The sequence below is a fragment of the Pipra filicauda genome, unplaced genomic scaffold (assembly GCF_003945595.2).
Source record: "Pipra filicauda isolate LSUMZ 115617 unplaced genomic scaffold, ASM394559v2 scaffold75_size2874737_pilon, whole genome shotgun sequence".
NCBI lineage: Eukaryota > Metazoa > Chordata > Aves > Passeriformes > Pipridae > Pipra > Pipra filicauda.
The window spans coordinates 1,799,728-1,817,205 of NW_024104931.1; the positions used below are offsets into that span (position 1 = coordinate 1,799,728).

The 17,478-nt window shown below is 42.3% G+C and overlaps 1 protein-coding gene across 1 annotated transcript; it reads left to right on the plus strand.

The window, feature by feature from the left end:
• The first annotated feature begins 1,782 nt into the window (after positions 1 to 1,782).
• On the plus strand, positions 1,783 to 15,643 carry LRRC74A (leucine rich repeat containing 74A). The gene is given in 7 exon segments (XM_039389675.1): positions 1,783 to 3,887; positions 4,513 to 4,638; positions 12,222 to 12,330; positions 12,333 to 12,364; positions 13,520 to 13,627; positions 14,216 to 14,301; positions 15,568 to 15,643. Coding segments are annotated over 7 exon segments (720 nt in total). The 5' UTR covers positions 1,783 to 3,704.
• Positions 15,644 to 17,478: the final 1,835 nt, after the last annotated feature.

Here is a 17,478-nt window from a genome sequence, read left to right on the forward strand (position 1 = left end):
CTTTAAGACTGTAACTGCCACAGTCTGATTTTCCCATGAAATTGTACACACTGGAATATGAACTTAAAGGAGACAAGAACTCTTATCAGCACCGTGGCACAACTCTTTGATACATCTGTGGGGTTTCCACAGCCAAAACCACAGCTGTTCTCAGTTATTGGGAGCTGACTGGATCCCAGAGCGATGGGGTTTCCAACACTGAATGTCACCCTTAAGAGTCAGAAGGTGCAAGTGGAACAGAACAGTGGTGGTGGCAGGACAGGGCAATCACAGGCTCTGCAGGGCTTTCTCATAACGCCGGGACAGCCCATGCAAGCCAGGAATGGGATTCTCCTATTTAGAAGCAGTAGAAATCAAGAATATAGATCTTACAAGTGGTATCATTCCTCCTGGAGAGGTTTTAATTGAAGCCAAACAGCTGTGCTTTTTGTGTGTAGGTGTGAGAAACTACAGGGTCTAGGAAGTCACTGTGAACTTCTCATTTACAGAAGAGAAAAAGCAAATGAACCTGCAACTCACTGATGGTGACACAGAGAATGAGTCTAAGAAGGATGCAGGCGCAGTGTTTACTTACTGGCAAACTCACTTCAGAAATTGTCAGAAATGGCCAAAGAAAAATCACCAGCACCCAAGACAGACTGTTGTTGCAGCAGGTTGATCACCACGTGGGAAGGCTTCTCTTCTCTAGGCCAGGCAGCAATGAGAAGGGTAGTGATCAGGGATCCAGGGTGCCAGTGCCCAGAGATGGGAGCTGCCATCTGGGAACAGTTTGGAAAAAAGCAAAATTAATCATAAGAGGGCTTGCCAGTACCAGCTTCCAAGACACTCCACCCAGCTGCCCCTAATGCCCACAACAGATGTCAGAGCTCAGCATCTTGTGAGACCAGATCCTGTTTGAGCTCTCTATCGTCCAGAAGGACAGGCAAGGTGTGAGGGGCAGGAGAGTTTTCTGAACTTGCTGCTCTCAAGCTGTGCTTGTACACAGTTGAGTCAGGCCCCAGGACTGCTCACAGCACTTTGGCCTGAATTCCTAGGTCAGCATAACAATCCTCTTAAAATTAAAAAAACTCCTTTGGCCTGTCAGTCATTACAAGTTAATTTCTTGTTTTCCTTTGTTGTTATATATATAATTACTTGTAAAATAATGCAATTACTGTAAGGTAGGGACATATGTGGGACAAGTTCTCTCTTTGGTTCATTTTTCTTTATTTAAATAGAGTATGAAGTGCAGAGATCACTTCTGAATCTACTTCAGAAGACTCAGTCCACTGGCTGGGACTGGCTAATGTACTGGGCATATGACTTGTCTCATGAGTTCTTTCATGGGATTTAGACCTATTTTTACCCTTTCTTTTGTCTTTTTCACACTAAAGTAATGCAAGTAAACCCATCATTTGAAAAATAAAGTCTGGCAGAAGGAAAAGGTCTTAATAAAGGAGCTGCAGCTGCAGGGCTGGTTGAAATGTGGTGATGTGGATGCCAGCTGGCCGGTCTTCCCCTCACATAGGTCTGAATGAACAGCCAAACTGCAAGCTCCACATCATACATCAGTACTAGGTGACACCCAGGAAGGGTACAAAATTTCAGGTCAACAGCCTGGAGCTCTAAATGGAAATAGACAGTAAGGAAAGAAGGCAGTAAAAGCACTGACAAGGAATGAAAAGGAAGATTTAGAGAAGAAAAAAATATGTATTACGCTATTAGCCAGAAATTATTTTGGCAAAATCACACTTCATTATTTTTTATGCATTTATTCCTCTTAAAAAGGATTTTTTTCAAATTCTCTTTCTCTCTAACTGTGAAATAAATTATGAATTGTGGGCAAGAGAAGCTGTATCACTCCCAGTGATTCTAGTTACTTTCAGTCCCAATGGACAGTACCATTCAAATGCTTTCTCTTCTGCCATTCAGGAAGAGTACTGCAAAGCATTCCCAGTCTGATCAGAAAGTCAGCCAACAGTGCCTGGGAAGTGTGAGTCAGTTCAAGAGCGGCAGGAGAAGCTGGCATGGGTTTGGCTTGTACACTTGTGGAGAAATGGGATGAAGATGAAAAATTTGCTTTGGCTGGTGGGCTCAGAAATTGAGAAAGGGGAGAAAGGCAGCTTGTGAGGGAACAAAGACCTAATGTGGGAGAACTGTGAGTTCCTTGCACATGGGCTGAAGAATTTGAGAAGACCTTTTTCAAACACTTCCAAGCACTAGAGTGAGCCTATCCCCACACTGGGGCCAGCACCACATGCATACAATGTGCAGGGAGTGGTGGGCACCAAGCAGAGATGCAGCAGGAGTACATCTGCAACATGCTGAAGAGGGGCTTCAGTGAGAGGAGTGGAAGATCTATCACACCCCAGGAGTCACATCTCTGCTGGGCTTGCATTGACAAACTGAATCTTTTTCATGGCAGACTAGAATGAAGAGATGTCAAAATCAGTGAGTCTCAGGAATCTGTGTCTCTGACTGATGCCTCAGCAGAGAAGGCCACAGAAGCCCCTGACACTGACCATGAGGTTGAAGCTGAACGTTTTCTGACCATCTGCTCTCACTATCCTTCCCCTGACAGCCAGAGCTGTACCTACTAACTGGTATGTATTCAAAATGGAGACCAAGGACACAATCCTGCCAGAATTCTGACAACCACATGTAGTCTGGCAATTGATAAAGACAGAGGCAGGAATGAATTTCCCCTTAAGAGTTCTCCCTTTGATGTCCAGTATCTTCCCTCAACTGCTCTCTACACACTACAGCTATTTCTTTGTTCCTTTTTCTTTCCTCTAGTCATTAATAGCCAATACTGCCAGCCCAGACCACTGTCTGGGCATCAGGAGCAGCTATCTGAAACCAGGGATGGGACTGCAGCCCTCTTTGTGCACTCCTGATGAAACACTGCATAGCACTTAGGGTCTGCACACCATGGTTTTGCCACAACCGTCCTCAACTTTTCTGGTGGCTCTCCTTTTATTTTCTGCTTCATGAAGTCAGTCCTCTGGCTAAGCAAGTCATTTTTGTAACAGTAAGATTTATCCATAATTTAGGATAAGAACTTTCTAACCTGTTATAAGTGGAAGGGAAATCCAAAAACATAAGAATGCAAGAACAAGGACTGTTTTGTTAGAGGCTTCAAACTGAACTGAAAATGGCTTTGATGAGAGGGGAATTTTTCTTGAGGTCAGACCACTGAATGCGTATAACAACATGGAGAAATATGAGCTCTAAGTATGGGGTTTGATGAAGGAAATCCAAATGACAGGTTTTTGTGGAAATACAGCCTCCAGCTGCACTGATATGTCTCGCTGCAGCTGTGTCAACAACACCCAGTGGCCAAGATGAGAATGCTGGGATCCTTCCTGCTGGTTGTAAGCCAAAATGTTCTGAGCTGCCCTACTTCTGCTGTCAATATCAGCTGTGTGCTTCAATTAAGATTAAAAAAAAAAAAAGATGAAAATGTTTTTCCCCGATGTCAAGAATTCTCAGTTACACCAAAAAAAGTTCAGTCACATTGCAGACTGGTGAAAAGCTGCAGCAAGTCACTGGATGCCAAATGGAGAAGAAAGGAGGACACATTAATGCCTGGAGGTCTGGGATAAAGGGATGGGGAGAACCAGGGGATGATAACCCCTAAAGTGTAAAATTGTACTGGTTTTGCATAGTGTTTCTTAATTTTATTAAGTTTCTTAATTTATTTAAAAGAGAAGGGACAACATTTAATGCACCACTCATCAGTATACTTTTTCTCTGTAGAACCTGGGAAGGCCTTTGCAGATGCATGCAGGCTGATGAAGGTGGTGCCTGTCTTACACTTGATTCAAAGTTTGGCCAAGCCTTTTATATATCTGAACCACCATGGTCTAGGACTCAAAGGTGTCAAAGTCACTGTTAGTGTTATGGTGGTGAGTAGCCAGTAACAGTGGAGCCACTGTTCTCAAGAACAGTAGGAATTTTAGGCCTCTCTCAGGCCTGGAAGTCATCACTGAGTACACAGTGTGGGAGAAAAAGTCCTGTATCTTCCCCATTGGAACTCTGAGTATCCCTAATGTTTCTAATCCTCTGCACAGGAAATGTTCCGTGTGGCAACTGATGGCCTTTCATGGAGTAACTCCAAGAGCAACTGATGCTCTTCCATGGGTCACAAGTCCTCAGTTCTCCTAACCCATACAGGGCCACAGATAGGGGTAGAGGGACTGGTATCCCACTCTGGGTTCTGCATAGGTATGTGCTGCACCCAACAACGAACAGGCCCAAGATGCCCGAATTGAAGCTGGGACCTGAACCTGGGTCTCCAGGCTGGCACAAAGCAACAGAAAGTCCTACTCTCCAAGAAAACAGCTCTTTTATGTGCAATTGCCACAGCCATGGCTCTGTCACATCCCCTGATCACAGTCTTGCTCAAGACCTGAAATGCTTCCTAAGGTTTGGAGGAAATGCCCAGCAACTGTTGAACTAAGAAAACTATCCTCTTTGTTAACTTTGCAGTAATGTTTTTGCATGTCTCTGTTTATCTTTTTGTCCTCCCAGTCCAACACAACCATCATCCATTTAGAGTTAGAAGAAAAGTGCATTTTGGTAGGAGCCATATGCGCAGCAGAGATGCTATGAGAGAATTCCTCCCTTCAAGAACTGGTACCCCATCTGACACAGTTTGTGAGTCAAAATTATTGCTCATCAAGTTCAATCATCTGAAAGAAAACAAATTCATTCCATTAAGATTTTAACCAAATAGTGGCTGTTCCCATGCAAAAACATTCACATCCTGAAAATCATGATATTTTGTGCTGTGCTACTTTTAAAAAGTACAAACTTCTGAAAAGCAGAAGTGTGTATGTAATGGCAGTCTGGTGAGTCTGGAAGTGCTATCCTCATTAGCAGATGTAACAATAACTACCATAACTAAGTCTTTCCACTTTATGCTTAGCCAACGGAAAAAAAATTTTGGTCAGGAACTTTCATTCTCCAATATGACATGGGGAAACTTTTCTAAATAAATTAAGGGAATAATGCAAGACTTTCAGATATTAACTGGTAGGAATTTTCCTTTGATCTGAAACTGAGGTATCATGGCTGGGCTTCACGAACGAAGATTTGGGAAGGGCTCTACCCACGTTTGTTACAAACACGTTGGTGGCTAAAAAGGCCAATACAAGATAGACACGTCCAGTTGCAAAATGCACAGCAGAAAGACTCCTTAGGTGGTATATTCTGCAAGACACGATTCTTTCTGCGTTGTCTTGTCTCCTCTAGAGTGATCCTGCGTGCTTTCTCAAAAGCATCAGCAGGGTTAAAGATAGTGTGCCTCCAGACCTCCCGATTGGAGGACAGAGTAGACCAGTTATGTTGATCAATATGGCCAAGGCTGAGATGTTGTTTCAGGGAGTCCTTGTATCTTCTCTTCAGGGCTCCTCTCTTGTGGCAGCCGGTGGCAAGTTCACCATAAAGCAAGATCTTAGGGAGGCGGTGATCTTTCATCCTTGAGACGTGCCCTGCCCAACGCAGCTGTGTTCTCAACAACATGGCCTCAATGCTTGTGATTGGTGCTTGTTCTAGAACAGATGTATTAGTCACATAATCTGACCAACATCTCTCCAACATCCCCCCTCACCATTAGGCTGAAGGTGGGCAAGATCTTGGAAGGGTACATAGCCAGGACAGCTGATCCAACCTGACCAAAGGGATATTCCATACCATATGGCATCTCCTCAGCACTAAAAGCTAAGAGAAAGGCACAGGAGGGAGGAGTGGGGACAGTAAGTGGCAGCACATTTATTATTACATTTGTCTTCCAGAGCAACCACTATGTATATTGAAGCCTGACTTCACAGGAAGTGACTGGACATCACCTGCTGATGGGAAATAAATCTTTTCCTTTGCTTCAGTGTATGGTCTTTTCTTTTACTTTATTAAACTGCCTTTATCTTGACCTACAAGATAGGTTTTTTCTATGTTATTTTCTCCCTCCTGTCCTGCTTAGGAGGGGAGTGACAAAGTGTCTTGGTGAGCACCTGGTGTCCAACTAAAGTCAACCCACCACAACTTCTTACAGCCAAATATGGACTGTGATGAACTGGAGGTTCTACCTAAAAGCACAACTTTCTGCAGACCCCAACACAGCACCAAGGGATAGATCAGCGCATTGTTAACATACTTTTTTTACTCCAGGAAACAACTTTGGAGAGGAGACTGCACCATACTTTGCTTAGGCATTAATGGTGAGTTACCTGAAATCCAAGGTCATTTGCAGCCCTGGCTGTGTAACAGACCCTTCTCATCTTGAAGCTGCTACTCACTTGGCATGATTTCACTTGGCAATGCCCACATGATTTCCTGGCATAATTCCGCTAAGTGCCTCTCGCTTGGAGACATGGAGACATGCCTCCAGGGTCTGCCCCCTCACAGCTACTGTGGAAAAATTGACTCTGTCCTGGCCAAAAACCAGGACACAGGAGTACAGGCACTGGGGGACTTGATGGAACATGTATTTCCTTCTCTAGCAAAAATGCCCCATGACCTGGTTCATACTACAAAAGCCAGGGCACCCAGATTCAGAGCTTCCTGGATGGTCCACAGACTCACCCTCATCACCACAGGTGACTCTAGCAACAATGACTAATGTATGAGAACACACATGCAGGATGAGAAAACACAGTAACAGAGCGGTCTGTCAGAGAGAAAGGAGATGAAAAACAAGTCCCTCAGGGTGTATAAAGCAGAAAATTGCACTCTACTAAACTCTCATAGAATCAGAACTGTTGTTCATTGTAAGCTTCTGATTACAAAGTTCAGGAGCTATTTCAGTTTTTCTTAGCCCAAACCCTAATGGTTTTAGTCATTGCACAGTAAACAGCGAGAGAAACAGATTAGGAAGGAATAAAATTAAGATGCCTAATCTGTCTGTTCAGACAAAGTGAGATCCAGAGTGTGCTAGTAGCCCTTGAAAGGGAAAGCAAACAAAGCAGTATTTCAGTAATCTCAGGTGCTATTACTACACTGTCAAAGACTTGCATGAATATCTGAGGGCTCTTCTTTCCCCAGTGTGTTCAACACACCTGCTACCATAAAGGCCACAAGCATGTGCTGTGAGCATCCAGTGTTCCTTGAGCATTGCAGTAACACAATGCCTTTAGTTTAATTAATGCTTTCCTTCTCCTGTTTCAGTATTTCTATTGATGTGTATCTCTTTCTAATAAAAGTCCATGTCTTTGAAATATGGATCAATTAAAACTAAAGTGGGGACAAGGCACTGTGCCCCTGCTTGAACAAGCTTGCAGGCAACACAGAGATCAGTACTGAAACTTATGACCTTCCTAGTCTAGAAAAATGCCTCTCCAAAATTCAAGGTTTTACAGCTCTTCTCTCCTTCCAGCCCACTTGAAGCAGGAGCAGCAGAGATTACTGCAGAATCAGTTTCTTTTCTGTTTTGTTTCTTGGAGGAATATTTTTAAGTTAGCTAAATTCACCATCTGTCCCCATCCAACCTCCCATACATGGAAAATTTGGATGAGAAATTCTCTCTGAGAATGAGAAGCAAGTGTTGGCAGCAAGTCCTCTCCCTCCCAGTGTCACAGTAGACACAAATGAATTCACACATACCCTGCTCTAAGTAGAACTTACACTGTGAGGTGTGCAATGCATGTGAATTGGCATTGGCACTGGCACATATACAGGTGGGCACAGTTACTATATGAAACTGAATTCTTCTCCTCTGCTAATCAAACATAAGCAGAGTGAGTCTTGATATTTTAGATGTGGCAAGGAGAATCCAGCCATTTTTCACAGTGGGAAAAACAGGCAGTGTCTATTAATATAAGAAATCCTCCCTCTCTCTGTTTTCCTCCTTCACAATGTAAATCATTTGCTAAGAATTTATTCAAGCACAGGATAAACTGTCATTTCCACAACAGGGCAATGCCACAGCACTACCTAAAGCAGAGGAGTATTATCAAGTCCTGGAAAAAGAATGGCCAAAACTGCCTTCTAGGAATCAAGGAATCAATAATCCTGGAAAGGGCAAAACTAAACAACTAGCCAAGATGGCTTCAGAGGTTAGGGTTGAGAGCTAACATGTCTTCTCAGTCCAAGATCAGACTCTGGGAAATCAGCTCAGTAAAGTCAGCTTGCGTATGAGCTGCATCCTCAGCTAGATCTAATATCACCATCCTGAGAGTCTGCAAATGGCTTGAGAGGAATCTTTAAATCTGTTAATGTAAGCCTGTCTCTGGACACCCCTGTCCTTGTGAATCACTGCAACTCCATCAGTCATTTGCACTGCTGTTTTAGATTATGTAAATAAACATGTCTGTCTGCCTGGCTCTTAACCTGACTTGAGGTAAGGTCACTAGCTCACACCAAGGCATTCCTCTCTCTCCATAGTCATACAGATTGTCTTAGGAGCTGATAGCACAAAGGACTTAAAGGAGGACATGTCTTCTGCTGGCCAACAGTAACGAAAGTTTTCTTTATAATAGTGGGAATGGGGACTGCACATGAAGTCCAAGGTGGGGGAGAGATGATGTTCACACGCTAAGAGATGCACTTGGCAATGCCAACCCTGTAATGCCAGATAGCCAGACCTCGTAGGCCAGAGGTTGACAAGCAGCCTGAGCTCTGATCCTCTGCACTGCCAATAGGAACCAACAGTATGGGAGATCTCCCGAGGCACACACCTCCATCCAGAGGGATCCTCCTAGAAAGCACACATTCAAATGCAGCCCATTGCCTCAGCCTCTCCCCATCACATGACTGAACATGATCCACATCACATCCTCCTGCATGACAGATGTAAGGGACCTGGTATGTGGAATTTCACACAAAGAGATAGAGAAACTGAGAAGGTAACCCCACTTGGAAACTGCATTGCAGACTTTTGTGGAACAGAGACAAGAGGTGGTGAGACAACAGACACACCCCTTGAAAGGGACCACAGTTTTTCTACAGCCCTGCTGAAGAATGGGAAGAAAAGGTGCTTACAGATTCACCACATTTCACTCCCATCCATTTTGTAATAGCAGAACAAGAACAAGGAGTGAATTCCCACTGGAGGATGAATTCTCTTCATCCCCAGAGCTGTCTTCCTCCAGAGTAGCCTAAGATGCTAGATACTGTGAAGTGCTTTGATACTCTGTCAGTCTGTGTGAGGAATAGAAGAAGATGGATGCTTCAAGGCATTGAAAGCAAAGCAGTTCTATTAAAAAAAAAAAAAAAGTAAGCACCAACAAAAAAACCCTAAAACAAATCAAATATTAAAAGGCTGGTGAGGAAGGAAAAAGAGATCAAAGAGGACAAATCTTAGTATGCTACTCTGTACAACACTGGAGCATAACACATGCTGTTGTAACCTCATGTGCTGCTTCTAAGAAATGCTCCTGAGTGAGGGCAGGGATTGCATTGCAGACCAACACAGGGGAAAGACCCGGGCACATATCAGTCCAGTCCTGGCACTTCCATCTATGCACTGATTCCTCATGGGAGCAGTTACAGAAGGTGTCAGGGGCCTCAGGGCCCCCCACCCACCTTTGGGAGCAGCATGATTAAAGGAAAGAGCATTTTCACAAAAATTGCATTTGGGACATAAATAATATGTTCATGCTTGAAACAAGGTAAAAGTAAAGTTCACAGGCAGTTTTGGACACTCATGTAATGGGTTGTATCTAAGTTACATCTGCATGCGTTCTTTGTCCTGTGGTTAGTATATTAAAGAAAGAAACTAAAAATAAGCAGAATAACTAATATTCACCTATAGTCTTTCCTGAGAGTATTGAGTGCTTTCAACAGAGATCATCTGAAGAACAGGCGTTCCTCTAGGGTAAAGATTTTTTCCTGCATAAATTAAGATCAAAGAGAATTATTTTCCAAGTCTGCAAGGAGTCAGGCCTCATTCTGCAAAGGAAAACTAAAACAGGCTGTATGGGGGTAAAGGACTGCATTACAGTAGATGTGGTTCCTCTAGTTTTATTACGAATAACCTAAACAATTAAAAAATTGGAAACAGTAATAAATTTTAGCTAAAATATGATAAATTAAAAGGAATTATTAAAATGCATTTCTTTAAGAGGAAGCACTCAAGAAATCTCACTACGAATTTCTGCTTTTTAAGGTTAAAGAGTTGTTCTCTTCATCTCACCGTTGAAAAAGTCTAAGTTACCCGGCATTTCACAAGATAAATGGTCAATGGCATAAATTTACAATGACATTTCAGTATCCCAATCAAATGGTTGTAGGCAAACATCTAATCTGTCTGCCAGACTTCATTCCACATGTGATGTAGGGAGTCTTGCATTTCAATTCAGAATAATTGTAAATATACAGGGCCAACAACCTTACATTGTCTTAAACCTTTGAGAAATTAGTAGAGGTTTTAATCTTTTACAGGAAACAAGGGAAAATATAAACAAAAGCCTCTTCTGCCCCTTTTCTCAGGGATAAATGCTTATCTTGACTTTTAAAAAATGAATAATTATTGTGTCTATAAGAGGTATATGGAATAAGGATCATATCTAGAAACCTTTCCATGGGTTTGACAGCACCAGCAATGGTAAAGTAATAGAAAGGCATATTTTAACAAGTTTATTCCTTCTGACAACATTTCTAAGCATGACTGTTCCCCACATTCTTTTCATAATCTACTCTTTATAGGGTTCCAACTTGCAGATACTGACAATCAAACATTTTCTAAAAGTTGTGAATCAAAGTAGCCAACAAATGCTCATCTTCCGCATCACAGTACAAAAGAAATTACTGTTGCTTTTCAGCTGTCTGTGTTGTTTTTCTGAACTGGACTGACTGTGTCAAATATGCAGAAACACCCAGGCTGGCTCCCTCCAGGTGCCACCCAATCCCAGCATGGTTTGTTAGGCCAGACACGTGCTTTGGCTACGCTGTTTCTGAGGTGGCACTGGCAGTCCACCAGCTTTGTCATGGGCTCAAGCCAAGCTGGCAACCCTGGAGAGAGCAGAGCCAGCTTGGGCTTTCCTGTGTTTCATTCCCAGGACTAGGTCACTCTCCTAGTGTGCATGGTGCAAGGATGTCTGAATGGCTTCTTCAGAGAGCCACTCTGCATCCATAAAACCCTTGGTGCTGAATGAAAAGTAGTAAACCCAGCTGAACCCAGACTGGTTCAAGACTGTTATTGAGTAGTAACAGTCAAGAGCTGTTACTCTACACAGTAAATGGATCTTAAGAAAAATGGATTTTAAGTTTCTAAAAAGAAGATGTAAGAATGCATTGGCAAACTTTGTAAATTAACTTTGGGGAAAAAGATACAGTGCTTGATGCATGTGGAAACCTTCCACAATGACAGAAACAGAAGCTTTCATGAATTTCCCGAACTGACTTGAAATTTCCAACAAATAAGTATATAACTAACATAATACATGAAACAATTCCCCTGTCATCATGGGCATGAACAAAATCATAGTCATGTCTTTAAAAGATCAATCAAGGCAAATGCACATTTTTCATAACTTAAATTTAGAAGAATAATTTACAGTGACATCAATACTATTTGCATTGATAGCTTACTTTCTAATATTCCAAACCTCTAAATTGGGACACTGTGCTGCTCCCCATTCAGTAAATGTTAAAACAGAAAACTTACAATGTGAGCTCTGAAATGCTGAGCTGTCACTACCCTGTTTGAAATTCTTAGGAAAAAACAAATATCAGGTCTTCTACTGCTCACTGGAGCTTCCTCTTACAGTTACACACTGAAAGAGAGCTTTGAGAAAAGTTCTTTTCATCTGGAGACACCTGGACCCTCCCCAGATAGGATCATCTTTCTTGTCTGGGCTATAAAGCTATATTGCTGGAGATACTAATCCTTTAAGATCTTGAGTGATTTGCTTTTCATTTTTGCAGAGCTCTATGGCACATTTAGGCCATTAACTGTTCAACTTGCAGTCTGCATCTTAACAGAATGGAGAGAACTGTCTCAGAGATGAACATGAATTACTTGAATCACCAAAAATAAGAGATCTTCAGTGATGACCACCTACCTTGCATTAAGCTAATTTCTGCATAAATTAGTAGATCTTTCTCTCTCAGATATGGAAAAAGAGAAAGATGAACACTTATTTAGGGTCAAACCTCCATGGTATTCCTGAAAGTGAAGAGCAGAGATAGCAGAAGGCAGCATCTGTAGGAGAGAATGGTTAATGTATTTGTGAATACAAGAAAATCTTTGTTGTTCTCTGGGTGTCCATGCTGAGTGCACTTTCCTTGACCCTGTGTGCCAGAATGAGTTGGTGAATGAAACTTTCATCAAGTTGCAGGATTTGGTGTGTCAAATGCATCCTGAACTAGATGTCATCTACAGTGAGGCTGAAGGCTGTATCATCAAGATCCCCAACAGTATCCAAATCCCATGGAAATTATGCACGTGAGCTATTGAATTTGGGTCCTTACTGCCTGTACACAGTACACATGCCCCAAATACTTGGAGGGATGGAGGCTGAAAGGCAAGCTTTATTTCAAGTCAGAAATTCAGCCAAGTTCCTTCAGAAAAGTAAATTTACAAAGACAGTCATGATGTTCACATATCTCAGTTCACGCAGACTGACTAAGCAAATCCTTTGCTTTTCGGAAGAAGCTATTGCCTTGGGACCTGAGAGCACTGGGAGGGTGAAAAAAGGAATGGGAATAGATGTTTGCTTGCTGTGTAAAACACATTAATTGATTAATTAATGTTTATTCCTCATCACAAGCCCACCACAACAGCTGACTTTCATAGAACACTTCACTGACAGTTGTGCTTTAGCATCAAAATTAATGTGCTTCAGAAAAATAGGATATGGTATTACAAGCAAATACTGTCCTAAATAGACATTACGTAGCTTTTCAAGGTCTGCAGTATCCATGGATAGCAGCAGATGGTGCTGTCCTCCTTGCGGAAGCCAACGCAAGCACTTGAGCATTGCTGAGCTAAATAACACCTTTGTACTACCAGCTTTACTGTGTTTCTTAACTGCTGTGCAGATTTTCAACTAATTGGGTGAGGTCTTGCTGTAGATAAGGGTTGGGATGAACTTAAGCAAAAGCTTGGGCTGTTAGTTCACATCAAACAGTGCTGCTGTGCTTCACAGCTAGTGACACTTGCACTATCATACTTTGCAGTTTTTAATAGCCATTATGGTATTCAGCGTGTCCCCATTCAAACAGAGGTGGAATGCAGAGAAGAGTAACTAAAGTGATTAGAGACCTGGGGGAGAGAACCGTCTCGATTAGACAGCCTAACCAAGCAGTGGCTACTGGGATGAAGACCAAATAACCATATGTAATTATCAGAAAAAAACAGGTTTACTACTGAGTCTCATTTCAAGGTAGCAGGAGAAGAAGGTATAACTGAGAAGAATGGGATTAACCTGAACAAAAGGACTTTGTTCTGGCAATGTGGTGACTGTGTAAGGAATAAAGAACTCATATCTCTCAGTGATGGGCTGAGTAAAGGCAGGGTGACAGATGGAAGAATAAGGGGAGAGTAGGTATCAGTGGCTGTTTCATGGTTATGCTCATGTTTTATCTCTGCTTCTATTAGAACTATTTGAAAGAGCACAACCTACAACTCTGAGACTTTTTTAGGATTATTGATGAGAACGGAAACATGAAGATTCCTGTGGCAGCCTTCTGGAAAGCCATGATACAGGTGTGCCTCTGAAAGCATGGCCAGAATCCTCTTCTGCCAGGGTACTGCTCTAGAACCCTTCTGCTGCAGCACAGCCGCCAGCCAGCCTTTCTGGTGACACTGTTCAGGCTAAAAGGCAAAATTCACTCATCACAAAGTTAAGCCTTGAAGGAGACCAACGAAAGTGTTGTGACACCCAATAAGTATTGCAGATGGCATCAGTGACAATGGACAGACATCCACTGTTTGTATGGGGTATATAGGATATTGATAGATACTTATGTCTTACTGCTATGCAAAAGTGTGGGGGGAAAGCATTTAAACCCTCACCTGTACAATGGAAAAGACAGTTCTCTTCCTGACAGAACCAGCATGGTGCCTGGGATCAGTAGCAACAGTCAGCCAGCCATGATGTTCTTTTACAAAAAAACGCAAAAAGAAAAAAGAGTGAAATTGCCTCCTCACCACCACTCTGGATTTTTTGCATCCCTTCCACCACGCATCAGGCCATCTGCTCACCCACTAAAAGACAGCCAGGCCCCACTCTGATATGAGGATTTTTCTGCTTAAAATTACCCAGGTTTCCTAGCACTTCTCTTCTTCTCTTAGCAACAAATCATCCCACTGGATTGAGTCCAAATTGGGGAACTAGTGCACAATCTAGACCGGAATCAGACAGCAGTTGTGGACTATAGGTATGTGAATGACTCCATTTACTGTCCTGGCTTGTCTTTCTTATTTTAATTTGGCTCAACACTAAATAAATATAACCTTTTTCACCTTGGGATGTGAAGGGACATATGGTTTTCACTGGTCCATTACTTACCTAAGTAAAAGGTAGATGAAAAAACACCTTGTATGCTTAGAAGTTCTGTTGAATCAAACTAGAAGTTAGTCTTATTTTCCTATTTGATAAACTTGCTGTGGGAGTGCAGAGATCTCAGAGCTGAATGGCATTTTCATTCATTCTCGTTAGCCTGTGTGAGAAGCATCAGCTCAACACTGTCCTCCCCCTGAAGCCAGGGTAAGATTTGCAACAACAGCATATCTGTGCCTTCAGAACTTTTCCTCTATCCTCAGGGACTCTTGTTTTTTTACTGCTCTCTGATCCCTCTTCTTAGTAGACCTAGTTTTCCCTGGAAACTTGCCTTCAAACTACAGAACTTTTCATTCTCTTGAAAGTGCCTCTTCTTAGTGCCTGTAGCAATCGTGTCCAAGTTCTGAGAGCCTGAGCATTCAGCAGCAAACTCCTCAGAGGCTGTCAGTCGCTGCAGGCTAAACTGCTTGTCATTGGACCCAAAATTCCCCCTAGATTTTCAGTCAATTCTGACATATGACTCATCAGCTGAAAGCCCTGTTAATCATGCCCAAATATTCCCATCCTCAGCATATACTAATGGGTTTAAGTATATGCTGTAGTCTAGTTTTAAGGCTAGAAGCAATGGGGCAGTTTTGCTCTTAGCCTCCTAATGTTTTCAGAGACAAGCAAATTATTCTGTTGCATTTGGTCTTTATTCCTTTGCATATATCAGTGCCATACCAAAAGCACCCATGCTCAGGTGCTAGATGTGCCTTAGACTGGTTAATCTTCAATCAGAGGTTACACGGAGTTCCCAAGTACTTCAGGCACAACTTACACAACTGTGGTTAAGCAGTAAGCAGATGAAACTGTTGAAATCCAACGGCTGGCAAAGACTTCATCTGGTGCCATTTAATGTGGCTGAGTTGATATATGGGGAAAAGCAGATATAGCTTATCTAGCTTCTTGATGCATTTTAGCACTGTAGTATGTGTGAAGTGGTAATATCCACCTTGCAGAAAAGAGATCTGTGACCTTTGCTGTCCTTACTGTTCCCACCTCAGGCTGTTTCTTCAAGATCCTCTCAGCAGCTTTAAGATACCTGACAGAGAAGGTTCACTTTACTAGATTAATACTGGTTTATCTCCTTCTTCTCCATCAGTCACATAGAAAACCAGAAGCCAGCACAGAAACTTGTGGAAGGGGAAATCAAGGAGGAAAAGAAGGAAAAGCCATAAAAATGAAGCAAGGAGGGAGGTCAGACAATGCAAGATTGTGTGAGAACCACTGAAAGAAAGCTCAGAGTAGCTCTGGCCTTGGGGAGGCCCAACACTGGAGAGTCTAGGTTATTGCATGTAGAAATAAAGTTAATGTTCCACTACACTGCAGGCCCCTATAGAGTCTGGTCCTTTTCTGTTAAAGAAAGACTGGTTCTTTGGACCTGGTTACCAAATCTGTCTTGCTCTGTATGCTGACAGTGATGAACTTACTTGCAAAGATGAAGGCAAAAAATGGGAAATGGGAAACTACAACACCCACGTTATCTCCTTTTGACGTAATGCACACAAGACGAAGACTGAAGCAAGGGCCCCGCAGTCATCTCCTACCAGTTTAGGACATCTGACACAGGGACCTTTGTAAGAAAAGAAAAAAAACAAACTTCATGAGAAACTATAGCTCATATTGCTTAAAAAGTTATAGGTGATAGAAATTTTATTTAATATCCCCATGGGAAAAAATATGCTAGAAAGATGGAAGACATAACAGATTTTTAAATGGCTTAGATAGTGATCTTTTTTTAAATCCACATTAAAAGATATATTTCAATAGCTCTTACAAAGGAATTAAAACCTTGCATATTTTAATATTTATTAAAAAATATAATCTTTAAAATGTAAATATGTACAGAAAGTACATTTTGCCACATGAGCAACTGCCAACATAGAGTATAAACCAAGGACCTTGGAGAACTGGGGAATATTGGCCACTTTGGGAAGATCAGCCTTCTGTGAAAAGGAAAAGAAGCTAGTTGCAACCCGGTAAGTCTCTGTTTCCCAGTGGAATTCCTATGTGGAAAAAAAACTTTGAAATATCTTGAAAATCTTTGGTAAGAGTTCACATGGCTCCAGTGCCTAATCAGAGGTCAAGATGATTGTTGACATGATGGTATTGGTATGTCTGCTCAGTAGTCACCTTCAGAAGGCTTCAGCTCATTACCCCAGGAAGTCTGTGTTCTCTGATGCCTGTGACTCTTCCAGAATTTACTTGTGATTGCAGTCAGTGCCCCCACATATGGAATATGGGGGGTGTTGAGATGAAGAATCAGAGAAGCATTAGAGATGCTGGGCAGTTTGCACATGCGGGGATAGCACTGTGGGGTTTTCTGTTCTTTTCTTAATCATGCCTGAAATGTAATTAATGTTTCTTGACTATTCCTAAGCACTCATGTATATTTTCATAGAAGCTGTTGTGTTTTCATCCCAGCCAGCAGCCAAGCCCCACATAGCCACTCATTCACCCACCCACCAGCGGGACTGGGGAGAGAATTGGAAGGGTAAAAGCTGGAAAACTCATGGGTTAAGATAAAGACAGTTTAATAGGGAAAGCAGAAGTCGCACACACAAACAAACTAAAACAAAGAATTAATTCAGTGCTTCCCATGGGCAGGGAGGTGTTCAGCCATCTCCATCACACGTTATGGTTACTTGGGAAAACAAACAGCATCCCTCCAAACTTCTCCATTCCTTCTTCCCCCCCAAAACTGATATGCTGAACATGATGTCATATGGTATGGAATATCCCTTTAGTCAGTTTGGGTCACCTGTCTCAGCTGTGTCCCCTCCCTCGCCAGTGTGGCAGTACAAGAAGAAGAAAAGGCCTTGACTCTAAGCAAGTCCTGCTCAGCAATAACAAAAACATCTCAATATTATCAACCCTGTGTTCAGCACAAATCCAAAACACAGCCCCGTACTAGCCACTGTAAAGAAAGTTAACTCTACCCCAGCCCAAGCCAGCATAGAAGCGTACACCAAACCCGCAGGACCTTACTGCTGATCAGTGGGGCTCGGAGAGG